This window comes from Malaclemys terrapin, chromosome 10 (genome assembly GCF_027887155.1).
Source record: "Malaclemys terrapin pileata isolate rMalTer1 chromosome 10, rMalTer1.hap1, whole genome shotgun sequence".
NCBI classification, from domain to species: domain Eukaryota; kingdom Metazoa; phylum Chordata; order Testudines; family Emydidae; genus Malaclemys; species Malaclemys terrapin.
The window spans coordinates 65,405,113-65,425,365 of record NC_071514.1 but is presented as its reverse complement, the minus strand read 5'-3'; the positions used below and the strand labels follow the sequence as shown (position 1 = coordinate 65,425,365).

Below are 20,253 nucleotides of genomic sequence, written 5' to 3'. Positions count from 1 at the left end.
TATGTGTACAATCCAGTGGGTGAATAGTTTCCTTGACCCATACTTACAGAATTCCCACTACATTGATGAGAATGAAGCATTGAAGGGGAAGTATATGGCACAGTGAATGGTTATATATGCATTTTATTTGTCCAATTTATCACAAAGAATACTATCAGAAAAGAGCTGTAAACCTTCCTTCTGGTAGAGTCCACATGCAGCTAGAACTCTGATAAAAGAAGGTGCTACTACTGGCAAGGAGAGACCTGATTCACTACCTCACCTTTGTTGCTTCCACTAGCGGAACTTCATCCTGGCCAAAAGTAAAGCTGTGCTCCCAAAGCAATGCCTCATAGTGTGAATTTCCTGGGAACACAGAAGGGTCTGTCTGGTTCAGCGAAGTGCATTTTGCAGGGTGACTCTAGCTCTACGGCTGTTGATTTGAGTTATAGAGTAGCTAAGCTAATAGCTGAATTTCTGCTTTTTCTTACGGTGTTTAATAAGTGTCTTACTAAGGTGAATAATGTAATGCTAAATCAGTGCTCCAAACCTCTGAGTAAACATACACGTGATGAAATCATTTGTACTAGCAATATTTGTAATCTCATAGATCGAGACAGCTTGTTTTGGTTCATATAAATTGTAGTGTGAAAGATAAGCAAAAACAAACATTACCATTTGGAGCTGAGCAAATGTTAATGTTATTACGAAACAGACTGTTACATTCTTTCAACTGTGTACAGTACTTGTTTGGTATGGTCCAGGTTTTGACTGATTTGTCTGTTGTAAAATGTGCAATTTAAAAGGTTGACTTGGAAATTAGCTCACTTAGGTATCTTAAGTAGTTATATTAGATTCTTAAAATCATGATCTTGTATTGTCTGTGAATTGAGACTGTTTAATCTGCTGAAACTGGCACACAGTGCAAAAAATTAGTAATATTTTACCATAGTACATATCAAATATATGTTTTCTCTCTCATTGTTTTTACTCTTTAAATTTACACCAAATTCTGCTGAGATAGTAATTAGAAATGTTCTTGCTCCAAATCTTGGATCATAGAATACAGATGTCATATGAGATGTAATATGCTCAACTGGACTAAAATTTTACTAAACCATTTTCTGCTACTTTTTAAAAAATCAACATTTGTTTTTATCAGATTAGAGTCTGAAGTTTTTATACTTCAAATTAAGACATCTGTCTCTGTTAGAGTTGGGTAAATATTGCAAACAGCAGATTCACTTTAACAGAATTCAAAATCCTTTTTATTTTCTTTAAGATGTTAATTATTCTCCATGAGTAATTTGCCCATTCCAAGTCTCTGTAAAATGTTCCTTGGGTGTGAGATATTTGGGCAGATTCACTATTCTCATGAGTGGGCAAACGCCACAGTGGAATTGTGCCCACTTTTAACAGTAGTAAATATGTGTTTATAAAACTGCTTTTAATGTCAGACTTCTTCAAATGCCATTCATACTCCACCTTTATTACACACTGTGCTATAAATACACCTCTACCCTGATATAACGCGACCCGATATAACACGAATTCAGATAAAGCAGTGCTCGTGGGGGGCGGGAGAGGGAGAGCTGCGCACTCCGGTGGATCAAAGCAAGTTCGATATAACATGGTTTCACCTATAATGCGGTAAGATTTTTTTGGCTCCCGAGGATAGCGTTATATCGGGGTAGAGGTGTACACAATTTTTTGAGTCCACAGTAAAATAATCTAAACCAGTGGTTCTCAAACTTTATTGGTTAATATACTGCTTTCTTTAAAAAATTGTGAACTGAAAGGATGGAATATCAAGCTCATGTACCACAATTCGGGAACCCTTGATCTAAACTGTAATCATGTACTTTCCTAAAGGTTGAAATTGCTATCTATGTAGCAGAATATAATTTTATCATGAGTATTTATAAGGTCACAATATTTATGTGGCTTTTAATTGAGATTTAATCAGGAAAAATTTTCCCTGAGAAACACAAGACTCACTTCCGCTTTTGGAGAGACCTCTTAGCTGAGTGGAGTGATATGAATCCCTCTTGCCAGAGAGTATTATCTCTGGCATTGCTAAGTTGATTTTATAATCTGAGGGAACTAAAAGGACCCTGGAGACCTATTATGTTTGTTTGCTCTATTCCTTTGTTAGATGTGCTCTGGCAAATTTTCCTTCTTATAAATCTTTGCACATTTTTTTTTTTCAAATCATCCCATCACTATTTGTCTTTCATGCACTATAATGTTTTGTCCATTGAGTTAGTCTTTATACTTTGTCTGGTTTTGGCTTTCCATCATTTATTTTTTTGCTTTTGTTCCTTTTAGTTTCTTTATAGTAGTTACCTGTTTTATTGTATAAAATTGTGTAATTTAAATCCGATGACTCATGTTTTATTTTTATTATAATTCAGTCTAGCATAATATAGTTGAAACTACAGTAGAACCTCAGAGTTACAAAATGACGAGTCAACCACACACCTCATTTGGAACCGGAAGTACACACTCAGGCAGGAGCAGAAACCAAAAAAAAAAAAAAAAAAAAAAAAAAAAAAAAGCAAATACAGTACTGTGTTAAACATAAACTATTAAAAAAGGGGGGGGGGGCGGGAGCAGAATTTTTCTTCTGCATAGTAAAGTTTCAAAACTGTAAGTCAATGTTCAGTTGTAAACTTTTGAAAGAACAACATAATATTTTGTTCAGAGTTATGAACATTTCTGGTGGTGTTTGTAACTCTGAGATTCTACTATATTGAAAACTGAGTACAGTAAGAACAAGCCAAAACTAAACATTTAATAGAGGCCGTCTTATTCAGTTTGCACACTATATGATAATTTTTTTTAAAAATGAACTGTAATAAATGGCAGAGACGGGTGAGAGAAAGGAAGCATGGGTGCAGCTAAATCCACACTAAAGGCTGCCTCAAAAGTGTAACCCACCCTCCTGCACCCCAAGCCCCTCATCCTCAGCCCCACTACAGAGTCTGCACCCCTAGCTGGAGCCCTCACACACCTACACACCCCAACCTCCAGCCCAGAGCTCCCTCCTGCACCCTGAAATCCTCATTTCTGGCACCACCCTGGAACTCGCACCCCCAGCCCAGAGCTCCCTCCCATACTCCAAACCCCTCAGCTCCAGCCCCGAGTCCCCGAGTCCCCTCCCATACTCTGATCCCCTCAGCTCAGCTCTGCTCCCCCAGCCCAGAGCCCGTACACCTAGCCAGAGCCCTCACCCCTTCCTGCACCCCAAACTCCTGAGCCAGCCCAGTGAAAATGAGCAAGCGAGTGAGGATGGGAAGAGCGAGCGACAGAGGGAGTGGGGGACGGGGGCCTTGGAAAGAGATGGGGCAAGGACAGGGTTTCGGAGGAGGGGCAGGGCAAGGGTGTTTGGTTTTGTGCGAGTAGAAAGTTGGCAATTATAAGTTGATATTAATGTCAGTAGCTTATGCAGGGCACACCAACCAACATTTTCAAATTAATTTCAGGGAGTGGCCTACCCCACCAATACTCCCACTTCTAGCCTCACCCTCTACCCCACACCTGCCTCTGCCTCGTGCTGCCTGGGGTCTGTGCCACCATGTTGGCCTTGCAATTCAAATCTACCCCCACAACCGACCGTTGGTTGCCAAAACCACCCCTCCTTGCAATACCAATGGCAGAAGCAGAGCAGAGGTCAAGTACATTATCCAGAAACTTGAGTGTCAGCCACACATGCACATTAATCTCTCACTGACTCATAGAGAGAGGCTGATGCATCTGATTCTGAATAATATAGATTTTATGCAGGAGATAACATTATTAAATTGGGAGTTTTTCTGTTTGAAATGGAAATCTCCCTGACGTAGCAGGAGACTTGGTCAGTCTGTGTAGGGCAGCAGCAAAATGTGATATTGCTTTTACTTTTGAATAGTTTCTAAAAATTTCTACTTTAAAACTTGAAACTTTGTGTATAGGTATTTCAGAAGGGGTACACTTGGTTAATATTTTTTATTTTAATAGAACAAGAAACTCTAAAATATAACAGATATGACATGGTAAATACAGTACAGTTATGATAATTGAAATAATTAGCATTAATATAAGTTAACATAATTGAGGGGAGTTCTCAGTATTTTGGAAACAGGACTAAGTTTCACACAGAATCATAGAATATTAGGGTTGGAAGGGACCTCAGGAGGTCATCTAGTCTGACCCCCTGCTCAAAGCAGGACCAATCCCCAACTAAATCATGGGTAAAGTAATAGATAACTGAAGCTTGGGCAAACAGACTAAAAATACATCAAGGTCAGTTGTGACAGATATTGGAACCCCATGCAGTATTTTTCAGGACCATTGTATAAAATTTATGAATGGTTTATGTATGAGTGCGTTCTGCTCCATGCAGGAGGGTTACCACAGCTCCTCCAAGAACTAATAACAGAGCGCGGTGATTTAACGCGAGCGGCTGAAAGTGTAAACAACTCCAGAGAGGTACCGCCCCTGGAGGAATTTGCATATACTGAGTCAAACTAGGTTTTCAGAGACAGAGAGAGAGAGGCTGAGTGAGGAAATTAGCATGACTCTTTGTCCAAGTGGGGTGCCAGCCCTTCCTAAAGGGTTGGAAAGTCAGTGTGCCTGCCTGGCTCCTTATGTAGAAGATGGCTGATTACCAGTATATATAGTGTGCGTTTAAATCTGTTTATTGTTTTTATATGTTTTCTCTGTGGTGGGATGTCCTTAAAATAAATGTACACTTTCAAGAAAGCTGCGTGGTAACTTGTAACTGCTGACATACAGTGGTCATAGCCTTTGGAGAGAAAGCACAGTGCAGGTGCAGGCCTTGAGGCAGACTGGCTTCTTGGGGATATCGCAGTGTGTGGCAGGAGGCTGTGCAGCCTTAAAACTTGAGGTCAGAGGGAGTGGGATACGAGTCCCTGCCCACAGAGAGGTGATGGCTGAAGGCCTGAGACCTGACTGGGCATTCTGGAGTGGACCATGGAGTGTGAATACAGGTACATTTACCTTGATAACAGTGTGTGAATATTAGTTGTCAGGATCTCAACAATTTATATAGTGAATGCTTATGCACTGCTTGCATGTAACGGGTTTTAATTATTTATAAATGTTAATTACCAAGTTCAACCATGCAGCATATTTTGCTTCAGCTGTGGTAACCAATTTAAGTATCAGTTTTGTATTGTTGCCACCAAAAGATTCATTAATTTCTTTCCATGAGTTATTCAAAATACTACTACTAAGTATAATAATTTGAGATGAAAAATCACTTGTTAGGTTTAATAAAGAAGATAAATATTAAGTTTCAGCTCAAAATTGTTTTTCCATAATGCAGTGAAATACAGTGTGAACTTCAGTTTGTGTCTTTATTAGCTTCACAAGACTAGCATTAATCAAAATCTGTCTGACTGGCTTTGTGCTTCTTGGCCTAAATTCATATGGTTGTAAATGACATTAAAGTCTTCCAGAAGGAGGAAATGAAACCATTCTGTTTGGTGCTGATGATGTAACATCTCCAAAAATCTGGTTGTGTTTGTTTCATTGTAGCAAAGTCAGTTTTGTAGTGAAATTCAAGTTTTGTACTCACCTGCCTCTTTTGTCTACTGTGGGTCTGATCCTGAGTTTTCAACAACGTATAGCCCTTTGGTAGCATTATTCAGATTTCATGTTTTTAGGTAGATCTAGTTTAGTAAGAAGCTACAATTATAAACAGATTATTTTAGTGAATCGTATATATAGATAGTGGTTATCTATCCTTTAAATTGTGTGTGCGCAGTTTACCAAATAAAGTATCCTAAATTAAATAACAATTTTACAGTAATTAGCAATTATTTAATTATATATATAAGTAACCCTTTCATATAATCTAATATTTTCTCAATGAAGAGTACTTTATATCCAGAGCTTTTCTTGAAGTTTTAGGAACACCTTGCACCACTCAACATTCTATCAATTTTCAAGGTATCCCCACGACCCTCATCAACACAACATTCTGAAGAGTGAAAAAGGCAACTTAATATGTTTGAAAATTATACTAAATAGTTCAGTATCTGGGATCCTAATTTACATAATTAGCAAAAATGACAAGGTCCCAATTGGTGTGTGAAGTCCAGATGCCCCAAGTGCCTCAGACTTAGTCACTTAAAGCTTCTTTCATTAGTTATAACGATAATAGTATGCTTTTCAGATATGTATGAGAATTTTAAATTAGCCCAAGAATCAACTCTGTGACATCTGAGGTCTTGTCACCCAAACTCCACATGAATCCTACATACTATGAAACACTGACTCTATGCAATGGAGTAGTACAGTTATGGGATCTAAGTAAGTCCTGGAAGCCATTGTGATGAAAGCATTTTTAGGAATATATGCACTTGTAGGTAAGGGTATTTGGTGTGTTAAATTATATGCATTTGTTTTTCAACATAAGCACCTTACAAGTAAATTTTTAATTGTAAATATTATGCAAACTAACTTTTAGATCATCTTCTTATAAGGTATTGTTATCTTCCCATCATCACTCTGATGTGGCTTGGCAATCCTAAAGCCCTACTCAAATTTCAGATTCTAAAGTATGTAGGTTTTCAATTCTTTATCTAAATCCAATGGATTGTTTATGTGCCTATGCAATTCTTTCTTGAGGTGACCTTTTTTAAGAATCTTTAACTCCCATTTGTCAGCTGTTTCTATAAATTGCTTTCGGTGACTAACAACTGGAAACTCTCATAGTTCCAGATTTGGATTTATATAAGCTGCTTAGCTGGCAATTTTTCTCTCCCTCTTCCCTGCCCTCCACAAACAATTACATTTGACTAGTACCGATATCTTTAAACGCTCCTTTCCTGACTCCTTGCTTGGAAATGACATCAATCTCCGGTGCTGCTGCTGTTTATCAGCAATGACTTTTTCAGTTTGGGCTTTTTTGAACTATTCTAAAATCCTAGATGATTTTATGATTAGTTGTGTAAATTACAGATGTCTTTTTCCTCCAAGAGACTGTTTAAAAACTGTGGCACCGATCCTGTGGATCCATGATAGTAATGAAATACGACAGTTATGGCAGCTGCACTCTTTTGATGGCCACTCTTTGTGACCAAGTGGCTGGAAAAGTACTGCTCTGTGGGAACCAGCTGCTGGAGTTTTGGACGTTTGATCCCCCTTATTGATTCAGCAGCATAACTAATAGGTGCTTGACTTCAAGCATGTGAGTAGCCCTGTTGACTTCAGTGGGACTGTTCACATAGTCATAATTATGCTGAATTAGAATTATGATCATCAAGGGGAGGCAAGGAGAGACGTAGTAAAACTGGAATATGTTCACTTCAGTTTAAACCAAAACATTATCTTTGGAAGTGATATTTGTTTTATGTTTTGGAAGGCTTCAGGGAGATATTATTTTTAAAAAGCTGATAAAGCAGTTGTCTTGGCAGAAGGGAACGAACTAGTGGATGGAGTCAGTTGAGACCATCAGAGATTCATGATAAAGGCACTGCTATGCGGTTTATCACTTGGTTTAATATATTCAGAGATATCACTTCTGTGTGTTCATAATGTACCTTGTGTAATTCTGAGCTGTGATGTTGCAGCAGTGAGTCAAAAGGATCTCATGGTGCCAGAACTGTGACTCTCACCATTCATAGTTTGTAACAACATTTTGTGTGTTCAACATGGTACTAAGATGTAGCTGTATTAGAAAATGTGACTCTGAAATGGTGCTATAATACACATTATAGAGTTACATAGGCAGACTTATTTTGTTTGATAAGTCAGACTTCTTCACTGAGCCAAATTAAAAGCAATACAAATCCTTTTGGTTAATCCATAAGTCTTTTGAAGGGTACTCCTGGGGGAATTCTGTGCCACTTTGCATGCACATATTCAATGAGCCCCACAGATGGCTATTTTTTTTGTCAGGCCAGGTCAGGAGACAGGGTCTGTGGGATGCTGGAGGATGAGGGGGCTCATAAGGCCTAGTGAGGGGGAGGACAGACTGAGGTGGGGGCTGAATGGGAGTGGAGGCACAGGGCCGTGGGGGGAGGGAGATTCAGAGACACACGGGGACGGGGGAGGTGGGCCAGAGCTACATAGAGACAAGGGAGTGGCTGAGTGAGGGCACAGAGACACATGGTGATGTGGGCGGGGTGCAGAGCTACATAGAGACAAGGGAGTGGCTGGGTGAGGGCACAGAGACACATAGTGATGTAGGCGGGGTGCAGAGCTACATAGAGACAAGGGTGGATGAGGGCACAGAGACACATGGGGACGGGGCAGATGTATCTGACTGAATGGGAGAGGCTAGGGGTCAGCCAGGGTCTGCATTGGGGAAGCTCCCTAACAATCCCTCCCTTCCCCCCCTCCAAAAAAACCCCAAACAAACATGTTTCATACTTTTCCCACCCATACCCAACAGCCCTCCAAGTTCACACCCAGGCTCCTTCACAGCAATTTGCTTCCCTCCGTTATCCCTGACTCCCCCAAGCCTTTGTGTTGCTTCTGAGGTGTGTGGGAAATACGGTTCTGTATTGTAGTTTAAATTAATTATTAACTCAGAGTTCTGTATTAATATGCCTAGTAAGAAATCTATTTGTCAAAAAACATTTCCTGAATCTTTTTTGTTGTCTGTATTGTTAGATAGACTTGCTGATAGGTATTATGAAATAAATGACCAAAAATAATTGAAACTGGTGTAATTATATTGTGTTATTTTGACAAATGAAATATGCAGAATTTTGCAGAATTTTAAAATATTGTGCGCAGAATTTTTATTTTTTTGGTGCAGAATTCCTCCAGGAGTAGAAGGTGAACAGTTGATGAGTTAGTCAATAAATATATTTGTACCTAACTTACGTAGGTATTGTTTAAAGCTGAATGGAAATGTTGGTGTACTTGAGTTGGAGTTCTGCGAGTTTACATTTGAGTTAAAAATTTTACGTATAATGTGAACATGGGACAAAAGGTGTAACTTTAAAACTAGTTTCTTATTAAAGAAAATATAAATATTATAAAACAAATATCACATGACACTTTATTTTTGCCATGAAGAAAATTGGGTGTTTAAAATGTTATATTATGACTCAGAAATGATATTTCCCATCAGATTTAGTGGTTTAGGAACACACACTATGTACAAGCCAATTCCTTTATGCCCAAATCTGACCATGGTTACGCAGGAGATAGTTTTTTTTTCTTCCTTTCTTTCTGTAGCACTTCGGATTTCCGGGGAGTCACCCCTATGTCCTGTTGCTGAGAAAAGAACTGGGCTTATTGTTCATCATTGTTAAAATTATGACCAATTCCCTTATGATAGTTTGTGTTCCTACCCTTCAAATACCCCCTTCCCCACCTCTGCTCTGGGCCACTTTCATGAGAGCATTCTCAAACAAGAAGTGGTATCTCTCTTACAGTGAGGAGAGATAGAATAGGTTCCTCCTCAGTAGCAAGGGAGGGGTTTTAGTTGACATATTTCCTAGTCCACAAAAAGAAAGGCAGTTAGAGACCCATTCTTTACCTCTGCTATCTCAACCAGTTTATTCACAAACTCAAATTTCACGTGGTCATGGTGGCATCTATTATAATTCCATCCCTGGAAAAAGATATGTGGTTTACAGTTCTCAGCATGGATGCCTATTTTCACATGGACATTTACCCCGCTCACTGACAGTTTCTCAGATTCATAGTTGGCCCCGACCACTTTCAGCACAGAGTACTCCCTTTTGGCATTGCTGCCACCCACAGGGTCTTTACTAAGGTGTTCTCTGTTGGAGCAGCCTATAGCAGATGATATGGTTTCACCATCTTCCTCTACCTCGATGATTGGCTCCAGATTGCCAGGTCCATCACAGCAAGGACTTACATGCCGAGAGATAGGTGTCAGGTTATGAATGTTGTCATAGACCAGATCATAACCAACACCAGAGTGCCTGTCACGATCCCCCCCCGCCTCATGCACTTACATCACACCTTTCGGAAGACTCCACCTTCAGTGTAAACTGACTATTTTTACCCTTTGTTTTCTATGGTTTAACCAGTTACTGATCAATGACAGGATCTTTTCTCTTATTCCATGACTGCCTACTTTGCTTAAGAGCTTTTAGTGTGGGACCTTTTCAAAGGTTTTTTGAAAGTCCAAATATACTAGCAACTGGATTACCGTTAACCACATGCTTGCTGACTCCTTCAAAGAACTCTAATAGATTGGTGATGCATGATTTCACCTTACAAAAGCCATGTTGACTCTTCCCCAACATATCATGTTTATCTATGTTTCTGATCATTCTGTTCTTATAAACAAATGGAGTAAGCCAATATAATTCTCCTGTTTCTTGTTTTGTCATGTCTTGCTGCGTGACATGAGGTTAGCCTTCTGCCACTCTGTTTCCCTATCTGTACAATGGAGATAGTGATAGTTACCCTCCTTAGTAAAGTACTTAAAGATCTACAGGTGAAAAGCACTACATAGTTGCTAAGTATTATTATGATAAAATTCATTATTGTTTAAAGGGATATAACAGTATTAACATACTCTTCTCCTTCAGTGTTTCAAAATTTTATTAAAATTGAAAATGTACCCTTTCAGATTACCTTGGAACAATACACTTTGGAGTGATCACGGATAAACAAATTGCAAAGGAGATCTCGTTGACGCGCTCGGGAAGTCTGTACCTTCATAGACATGTCAACACTTCGCTTGTGAGTACTATTATTATTACTTAACATTTATATTTCAGTAGCAACCAGAGGCCAACTAGGTTGGACCCATTGTGCTAGGCACTATATAAACATAGAGTAGATGACAGTGCTTCAAAGAGCTTTCATAAAGCTGTTATGTGCTAGAAAGCAGAGTATTTAAGAACTGACATTTCCATAGTGTAGTATTTATTGTCCTTATGTGGAAGATAAAAGTAAGTAATTGTGTTTGAGTTTTGTTAGTTTTAAATAGTGGATGCTATTGTGTTTGTACTGTGTTTTTTAAAAGTAACATACCAATTAGTTCCATTCCTGATGCTGGCCTGACACTTCATAGCAGAAATAAGAATGTCCATACTGGATCAGACCAATGGTCCATCTAGCCCAAGATAGGCAAAGTATTCTACATTTTCCAGTTATTCTTTATCTATATACATCTTCCTTGCTGGGTCTGATGATTGACTGGGGACTGGCTGATGGAGAACTTTTGTTTTGCCAATGTTCAGAGTTAGCCCTAGGCTTTTGTAAGCTTCAGAGAAGCAATTAAGAGCTGTTTGAAGAGTGTGCAACTACAGCACAATCATCTGCGTACTGGAGTTCGTTTTTTATTGCTGATATTACTTTAGTTCTGGCATGGAGACGAGAGAGGTTGAAGAGGTTGCTGTCAATCCGATATTGGATGACAATGCCCTGTAGTAGACGGTCTTGGGTTAGTGTTTTCATAGCTGCTAAGAAAATGGAGAAAAGGGTGGGTGCCAGTACACAACCTTGTTTTACACCAGTTCGGATGACAAGGGGCTCAGAAGTAGAGCCACTGCACAGGATGGATTCAGTCATCTGGTCATGGAGGAGTCTTACAATGGTGATAATTTTGCTTGGGCAGCCAAACTTTGACATGATTTTTCACAGAGCCTTACGGTTGACAGAGTCGAAGGCTTTGGTCAGATCGATAAAGGCCATATACAGCTCCTGGTGGTGGTCTTGACATTTTTTCTGGATCTGCCTGGCTGTGAAAATCATGTCAGTGGTGCCTCGTGATGGTCTGAAGCCGCACTGGGACTCTGGAAGTACTTCCTCTGCAGGAGGGAGCAGGCGATTCAGTAAGATTCTAGCAAGAATCTTTCCAGCGATGGAGAGGATGGCAATGCCTCGATAGTTGCCACAATCAGCCCTGTCTCCCTTTTTGAAAATGGTGACGATGTTAGCATTACGTAAGTCAGCAGGGATTTCTTTGGTGCACCAGATTTTGAGGAGCAGCAATTGAAGCTTGTTAGTCAGTATTTCTCCCCCCGCTTTCAGTACTTCAACTGCTATGCCATCGGGACCTGGTGCTTTATTGTTCTTCATTTTTTAAATTGCTTTGCAGACCTCCTCGGGTGTTTGGTGGGTTGTAAGAGTTTCCCAGATTGGGTACTGAGGAATGGAGTCGATGGTGTTGTCAGTCACAGTTGAGTCTCGATTTAGAAGCTTTTGGTAGTGTTCCTTCCAGCACTCTTTGATAGATTTGTTTTCTTTAAGAAGGGTACTACCATCTTTGGAGCTCCGAGGTATGAGGCCACATGAGCTTGGTCCGTACAGGGTCTTGGTCTCACTTTAAAAAAAAAAAAAAGGGGTGTGGGGACACCTATATTTACTAAGTATATCAAAATGAACAAAGGTTTAGTGTGAAAAACATTTGATAGAGAGGAGCATGTTGCCCCAGTCCATATTTAATCCATTTATAATGTAAACAATAAATTCCATATTATATTGGCTGTCTTTCACAGCTCTTGAGTAGTGCCTTTGTATCAGGGGAAACAAATTATGTTGTCTGGGATAATAGATGTGAATAAATGATATCAGAATGAGAATGATGTGAAGGAAAAGCCAGTAGTGGCAACAGAATTTTAGTGGCCAAAAAGAGACGGAATTAGTTTATCACTTATTCTGTGATGGCTGTGAACAAGAAACTTCCACTTCAAAGTTCCATTCCATACATGAAATATCCATGCTGCCAATATACTGGAACTGGTATCAGAGAAGTCATAGGGTGTAATAAGTAGAAAGGTAGGGATTCTGATGATGATCCTTCTTGCTATACCCTTCAGTCTCTTTGATAGTTCTACTTGATAAGAACCTAGGAGAAACACAGACCACAATGAACCAAATCCTGCTGGCTTTACAACACAGGTGCACCAATAATCATACATGTTATAGTTTTCCACCATATTTCCTATGATTAATTTATCAGAAAAAACAAACTCATATACCAGAAACTGCAATGAAGTACTGAATATTGCTTTGGTGATAAGGAGTACTTTTTTTTAAAAGGGCGGAGAGGGGAAGGGCAGTCAGTATGATACATTGTTCCATTTAAAAATTGTGTTGGGACAAATGAAAATACAATATGCATTGAAACACTCGAGCCTGAAAAATCCACTGAAGTAAAATATTGTAAGCAAAAGCAAGTGATATTCCCACCTTTCCCTGTAGTATACACTTGCATGGTATATAGTCCAAACCAAACCTCAGGGAGATTGCGTGGGTGGGGTAATTGTAATAACAGCAAAACGTAAACTTCAGCCTACACTAGCTGTCTCATTTCTCTTTTCTGCCGAAAACTGGAAATCACAGGGAAGTGGGGAATTTCCAGCAGAGAAAATGAAAACTAGTCAGAAGAGATTAGCAAATTTCCCCGAGAGATGGGTGCATTCCAAAAAGAGGTTCTACAGAAAATGAGATAGCCAAGAACAGTTTCTTAATAATGCAGAACTTTGACAAATTGCTATCTCCCTCCCCTTTTCTCCATCTTTTTGAGTTAGCTTTTGCTGTGCATGATTTTGTTTAATGAAAGGGAATGTTTTCTTGAAAATTTTGAGCCTGAAAAGTCATGTAACAGTTTCTAGGAAGAAATTGAACATTCTAAAATAAAATATGAAATTTTCACACTTCTAAATGAAAAAGATAAGTAAGTATTCTTTGTCATACTGGTGTGTTTACATTTGTAATTAGTGGTTATTATTTAAATTTCTATTTGATTTTGTTAGATCAAATTTTAGTGACCCAGATTTTTATATCATTTATTCATACAAACATCCTGTATGTATTTTATCAATTACAATGTAATTAGGAGAAAGATAGTATAATTAGAAAAGTGCTGTTTTTAATAGTTTCTAATTACAAGAGAAGTAAATGATTATTCCATAGTCTTTGGTTATAATCATCTGTTCACATGGTGTGATGATTTAGCTGGGCAAAAGTGGCTGCTGCTATACATAAGCATGCTCTCATTTTCTTTAATAATAAATACGTATGTTGTGGTGTTCAACTGCTTTGATTTGCAGACATTTACTGGGAGGCTCAGAACTACGTATAGTCCATAAAGTGGAGAGGAATTCTAAACAAAGGCAGATTAAATTGTTTTATAACAGTGGTCAAAGTTATTTTCTGAACAGAATTGCCAAAACAGTAGTGTTCTCTTATGCCAAATAATTGTTTTAATACCTCACAATAACCCACAAGGGTTGGTTGCCATCAAATTTGAGGTCAACAAACATTTGATTACACTGCTCTACAGCCAAAATGCTTCTGAAATAAATGTAGTCAAACTTTACTAATACTGGGTCACTGAGAACAAAAATGATGCTTAAAATTGTTGATTGGCTCTAGTTTTCAAGATATGCTATTGGGTCAGAATATACGACCCTTGACTTGGGAATGGCGGAGGATAAGTGAGTTAGAAAGGGAAGGGATCTCAATTTAAACCAGAAATGACTAAAATACATCTTTGACTGGATCTATGAATAAATCTATGACTGGGTTTGGACAGTACTTGCTTTTTAGGCAAAACAATGAATGATGCAATCGGAAGCTGGTATTGCGTCATACATGATATGAATTGCATCATGTTATTCCTAGAAGTCATGGATGATGCAATCATAACGAAGCTTACATCACTCTGCTGAACAAATTGCCCTATATCAGCTCTAGAAATCATACAGTGTCGTGCTCTCGTATTTGTCAGTGTTTGATTTTGCAAAGGGACACATTTCTGTTTAGCCAAAGTGAGCAGAGATGCCTCGTACTTGTGTGAACAGTGCAGATAACTTCTGCTATGTTTGTGGTGAAGTGACTTTTGCATCACAAAAGCGCAGTATAACCATTATGGTTAAGAAAGCCTATCACCTTTATTTTTGCTGCAAAATTGGAGATCAGGACAAGAGGTGGGCCCCACACATATGCTGCAACACTTGTGCAACAAATCTTCGCCAGTGGTTGAACAGGAAAAGGAAATCTATGTCTTTTGCAGTGCCAATGATTTGGAGAAAGCCAACAGATCATACCAGCAATTGTTACTTCTGCATGGTGCCTCCAGTTGGGAAAGGTGTGTCAAAGAAGAAAAGGTGGACTGTGCATTATCCAAACATTCCATCAGCTATACGCCCAGTACCCCACGGAGGACTGCCGGTTCCTGATGAACCTGAATCATTCTCACTTGAGTCAGACGAGGAAGAGGATGAAACTTCTGATCCTGAACCATCAATGTCACAGGACCCACATTTTCTCCCATCCTCCTCCTCTGAACCACACCTCATAACACAAGGTGAACTGAATGACCTTGTCAGGGATTTGGAACTACCCAAGAGTAAGGCAGAGCTGTTGGGCTCTAGACTACAGCAGTGGAATCTCCTGGCAGGTGATGTTAGGGTTTCCATGTTCCGTGACCGTCAAAAGGATCTTGTACCATTCTTCTTCATGGAAGGTGATCTTGTAACCTGCAACAACATCGATGGTGTGATGGCAGCCCTCAACATCGTTCACGATCCAGATGAGTGGAGACTGTTCATTGATTCGTCGAAGACGAGTTTTAAAGCTGTTTTACTGCATAATGGCAATGTTTTGCCATCAATTCCAGAAGGTCATGCAGTCATATGAAGGAAACCTATGACAACATGAAACAATTTTTGAGGTGCATAAACTATGACCAACATCAGTGGCAGCTTTGTGGCGATTTGAAGGTTGTTGCTCTCTTGCTTGGTCTGCAGACTGAATACACAAAATACTGCTGTTTTCTCTGCGAATGAGATAGTCGTGCAAGAGATTCCCACTACATCAAGAAAGATTGGCCACTCCGACAGTCATTGGAGCCTGGGAGGAAAAGTGTTCAGCATCCATCACTTGTTGAATCAAGGAAGATTTCGTTACCACCCTTACACATCAAGCTGGGTCTGATGAAGAACTTTGTCAAGGCCATTGACAAAACACAAGCAGCTTTCAAGTACCTCCATGGAAAATTTCCAAGGTTAAGTGAAGCTAAGATAAAGGAAGGTGTCTTTGTTGGTCCTCAGATTCATGAACTTCTTCGAGATGATGCATTTGACCATGCACTGCATGGCAAGGAAAAGACGGCATGGAAAGCCTTCCAGTTAGTGGCAATAAATTTTCTCGGAAACAACAAGGCAGACAACTACAGGTTGTTGGTGGAAAACCTCCTCAATGCATACAAAAGCCGTGGTTGCAACATGTCACTAAAGATACACTTTTTTGCACTCTCATCTAGATTTTTTTCCACCGAACTGCGGAGCAGTGAGCGACGAGCACGGCGAGCGATTTCACCAGGACATTGCAACAATGGAGAAACGCTATCAGGGCAAATGGAGCCCATCAATGCTTGCAGACTATTGCTGGACAGTGACAAGAGATGCTCCGTTTAATGAATACAAGAGACAAGCCAAGAAGTGCCGAGTAGACACTGAATAGGACTAAACTATGTTTATAATAGTTTTTTGCCTTTTATTTCATAATAAATTTTATTTATATAACCCTTTTGCTGATTTTTAAAGTGTTACATAAATAGGACAGGTGAAATATTATCATGTAAAGCAACCATAAATACATGAAAAGACCTAGGTTTACAATTTATGATTAAAACTCTACTATCTACACAATGTACATAGACATAAAATGTAAAATCTTAGAAACAGTAGCCAATCAGTTGTTTTAATTGTCATATTTGAATTCAGCACATCAAAATAAATAATAAATAGCACATTTTATCTCTGAAGCAGAAGATTTCTCAAAAATTGTAGACCAGTGTTACCAAGGAATGTGAGAGAATATACTCAAATGTATAGAATTTTGTAAACTTCAGTGTTAAGAAATGGCACATGGATTGGACATAACTGTTAATGGAAATGTTAATTATGTTTAAAGTATTTTTCCTTAGTAGGAAGCTTTAATCTGCCCTTTGTTTTGGGAAAAATAAATACTTTCCTTGTATCATTACAAAAATCCATCTTATTCTGGTGCAAAATATTTCAGAAATGTGAAGACAAAGGGGCTCTAGAGAGCTCAAATGAAAATAAGATGTGCTTTTGCCCTGCCACCCTGAAATATACTTGTTTGTGCGGTACTCATTTTGCTCTAAAGATACCCGATTTATCACACTCAAGCAGAAAAATTACTTCAGTGAGTTAACTCAAAAAGGCTAATCCTAGTGTCAGCTATGTTCATAGAGGCTGAGAATATTAATTTTGGTTGAAATTGATGAAGCTGGAGGAGCAAGGAAGGACCTGAAATGCAACTTTTAGAATAGCTGTTTGGTGTAAAGACCTTATCTCTGTGTATATCCTCATTAACAGTGGAAATCGTCGGGAGATAAGGCATGTATTTACAGTTTATTCTACTCAAACCATGATGAAGGATTTTCATGTATCACATGAAACAGTAACTGGTGTCTGTGCAAACCTATGATAATGGTGCATGATAAACAGCATGCTTTAATTCATGAAAGTGACTCCAGAATTTAAATTCTTTTTTTAGAACATTGAATTAGTTAATCACAGTCAGTGATACCAAAGCTATTGAATTGCAATCACAGCTACGTCAGGATCTTAAAGGAGATGCATTTAAAGAGAGTCAATGTGATGAAATTAGAGACATAGTGGGGAGGTTTTTCTGGTGTCCCACCATAATAAATCAAGGTGAGTGGCAATATTAATCTGGAAACTGAGGTCTTTCACATTAGTGAAAATAAACACAAGAGGAGATTTGTATCAGGTGTAGAGGAGAAATAAAGAGATCTAAAGTCACTTGAGAAGCATTTTGGAAATAGTTTTGAAATGGATACATATTGATGGCCCAGAGTCTCCACACACTTTTATAGAAATATACACATTTTCCGGGAGGGAGGGAGAGTGGTCGGGGGTCTGAGTGTAAGAAAATATAAAAGTGAAAAAGAACCTGCTTGGTAGAGCATATGTTGTTGACAAGACTAATATGATATTTAAGCAGGTGAGAGTTAAATATAACCTTCCCAATCAAAATTCTTTTATCATCTGCGAATAAGATCTAACATGCTAAAGGATTATGATGCAATTGTTTATTTCTATTCCAATTTATCTATTCCAGTCTGTCAAACAAACTTTATTGTTGAAAAGGGGCAGATGGCATTAATTTCATTAATTTGTTAAGCCCAACTATGTGCTATCTATAATACCGAAGACATGGTTCTTGCACAAAGAACCTTGCAGTCTAAATAGACAGATAATGGAAAATCCACTTGGAGACCCAGAGGGAAGGTCTGTTTTAATGGTGGTTTGGTTTGGTTTGGTTTTATAATAGCTGAGACACTGAAATTTTACTGACATGGGTTATCATTAATGGGCTTTGCAGAGGCCGTTATGTTAGGAAAATTCCAGGTGTAGGTGGATGGCAAGGAAAGATGCATAAAGATGATGAGAGCATTTATTTTGTATAAGACCTATGGTCCTCATCATCTTATAAATAAGCATTTGAGAAAAATTGAGAAAAATCAGAAGAGAATGTGGGAATTACCTTAGAGAGGCAGAGTAACAAAAATTGTCAAAGCTTCTACCATCTAACAACTGGTAAAATTTAATCTTATGAACATAAGGGTGTTACACAGGTAGTCTGTCACCCTGAAAATCCTGTCTGATTATTTATTTATTTATTTATGGATAAAATAACATACACTAGAGATGCAGGGTAAAACCTTAACATTCACTTTGTGGGTGTTGATTTCATAATTCCTTTAGGCAGGGACCTTCTTTTCAGTTCTAACCACATTATCAGCATTCAGCAAAGAAATAATAATAATACAATGAAGTTAAGGAAGTGCTGGGAGTATTAGTTCAAGATTCTATCAGAGCTGCTTGATGCTTTTACCTCTGTATTACCAACATTGAGACGGCTTGGTTGGAAAACAAAAGAATACGAGAAAACAATAAATTGCTTTAAATTTGCTTTTGATCACCATCTGATAAGTCTTAATTGAGAATTGAAAATACAGTGAGCCATACTTCACTGTGAGATTCTACTCATGGTACTATGAGTTGGAGAGGAGTAGGGAAGAGTATCTATGGGGAAAGATCTATGGAATGATGACTAACGTGAGAATGGTTCCTGAATAGTGTCAGTAAATTAAAAATGTCAGAGCTGTAACAGTACCAATATAACATGTATTGGACATCTTATGTACCTCATTAATCAGTAAACAGTGTATTTAAATAAATGAGGAGGACTAATTATTTTTTCCCCTTTCAAGATCTATCCAAGTGAAGTCATGAACTACACAGCTGAGAATATTTGCAAGTGGGCTCTAGAAAACCGAGAGACATTTATACGTTGGTTGAGACCACATGGAGGAAAAAGCCTTCTACTAAACAATGAACTGAAGAAGGGACCAGCACTTTTCTTATTTATACCCTTCAATCCCTTAGCAGAAAGTCATCCTCTTTTAGATGAAGTAAGTGAGATATATTATTATTTCTTTTTATTGTGGTAGAGCATGCAGGCCCCAGTCCCATTGTGTTGGAACTATACAAACCTAGAAAAAGGTCTATACAAGGGGGGTTGCTTCTACTTTGTGCTCCATAAAGATCTAACTTGAAATTGTATGTATTGATACAGATTGGGTGCCATTTATGTGTTACTTGATGTTCCAGAATAGTGTACATTGCTTATACCGGGTCTGATTCTTCTTTCCCCCGCCCCCGCACAGCCCAAAGTTTGTGGTTTTTGAATGCTTAATGGAAACAATTATAGATCCCAATTCTCATGAACAACAGGGAGAGAGGAATGGTTACTAGTGTATATATTTTTTTCATATTGAATTAATTAAGTGAACCTAATGTTGCCATTGAGAAATTGAAAGGATTTATTATGGTGCCTTCCAATGGGAAAAAATAGTAGTTAAGAACATTGAAACCTATAAATCCCGGAATGGTCCTTGCTATTATATTTGAAAAAGAATATCAGATTATAAAGAAAGATTGATGCAATCAATTTTAATTCATATTCATCATACTTACACACTCTATTCTCACCCTCTTTTTAAAGGGGCCATTTCTGGTTCTTGGAGTGTTTTTTTCAATGGGCTGAAGGACAAGCCATTTTTATTTATGAAAGAATCTTCATTGTAATGCCACTTGCATTTAAAAAGTTAATTGTGACATTGATGTTCGCTGCTGTCTTTGTGTTGTCCAAAGTCTTAAGGCATTGTTTCATCTGCTTGAACCCAGTTAACCTTGTTTACATGTAGTAATTTGATCTTAAGTGGCACTACTGTAGAATTATAGTAAATTACTAGTTTCA

The 20,253-nt window shown here is 38.5% G+C and overlaps 1 protein-coding gene across 4 annotated transcripts in view; it reads left to right on the top strand.

The window, feature by feature from the left end:
* Window positions 1-20,253, top strand: part of TXNDC11 (thioredoxin domain containing 11) — a 93,377-nt gene that overhangs the window by 44,832 nt on the left and 28,292 nt on the right. For 3 of the 4 annotated variants that reach the window (XM_054041719.1, XM_054041720.1, XM_054041721.1), the window contains 2 exons: window positions 10,550-10,662; window positions 19,205-19,405. In XM_054041719.1, the coding sequence (XP_053897694.1) occupies window positions 10,550-10,662; window positions 19,205-19,405 (314 nt within the window). Of the gene's footprint in view, window positions 1-4,899; window positions 4,971-10,549; window positions 10,663-19,204; window positions 19,406-20,253 lie in introns of those variants that run through there. The other variant, XM_054041722.1, reaches the window with a different exon arrangement.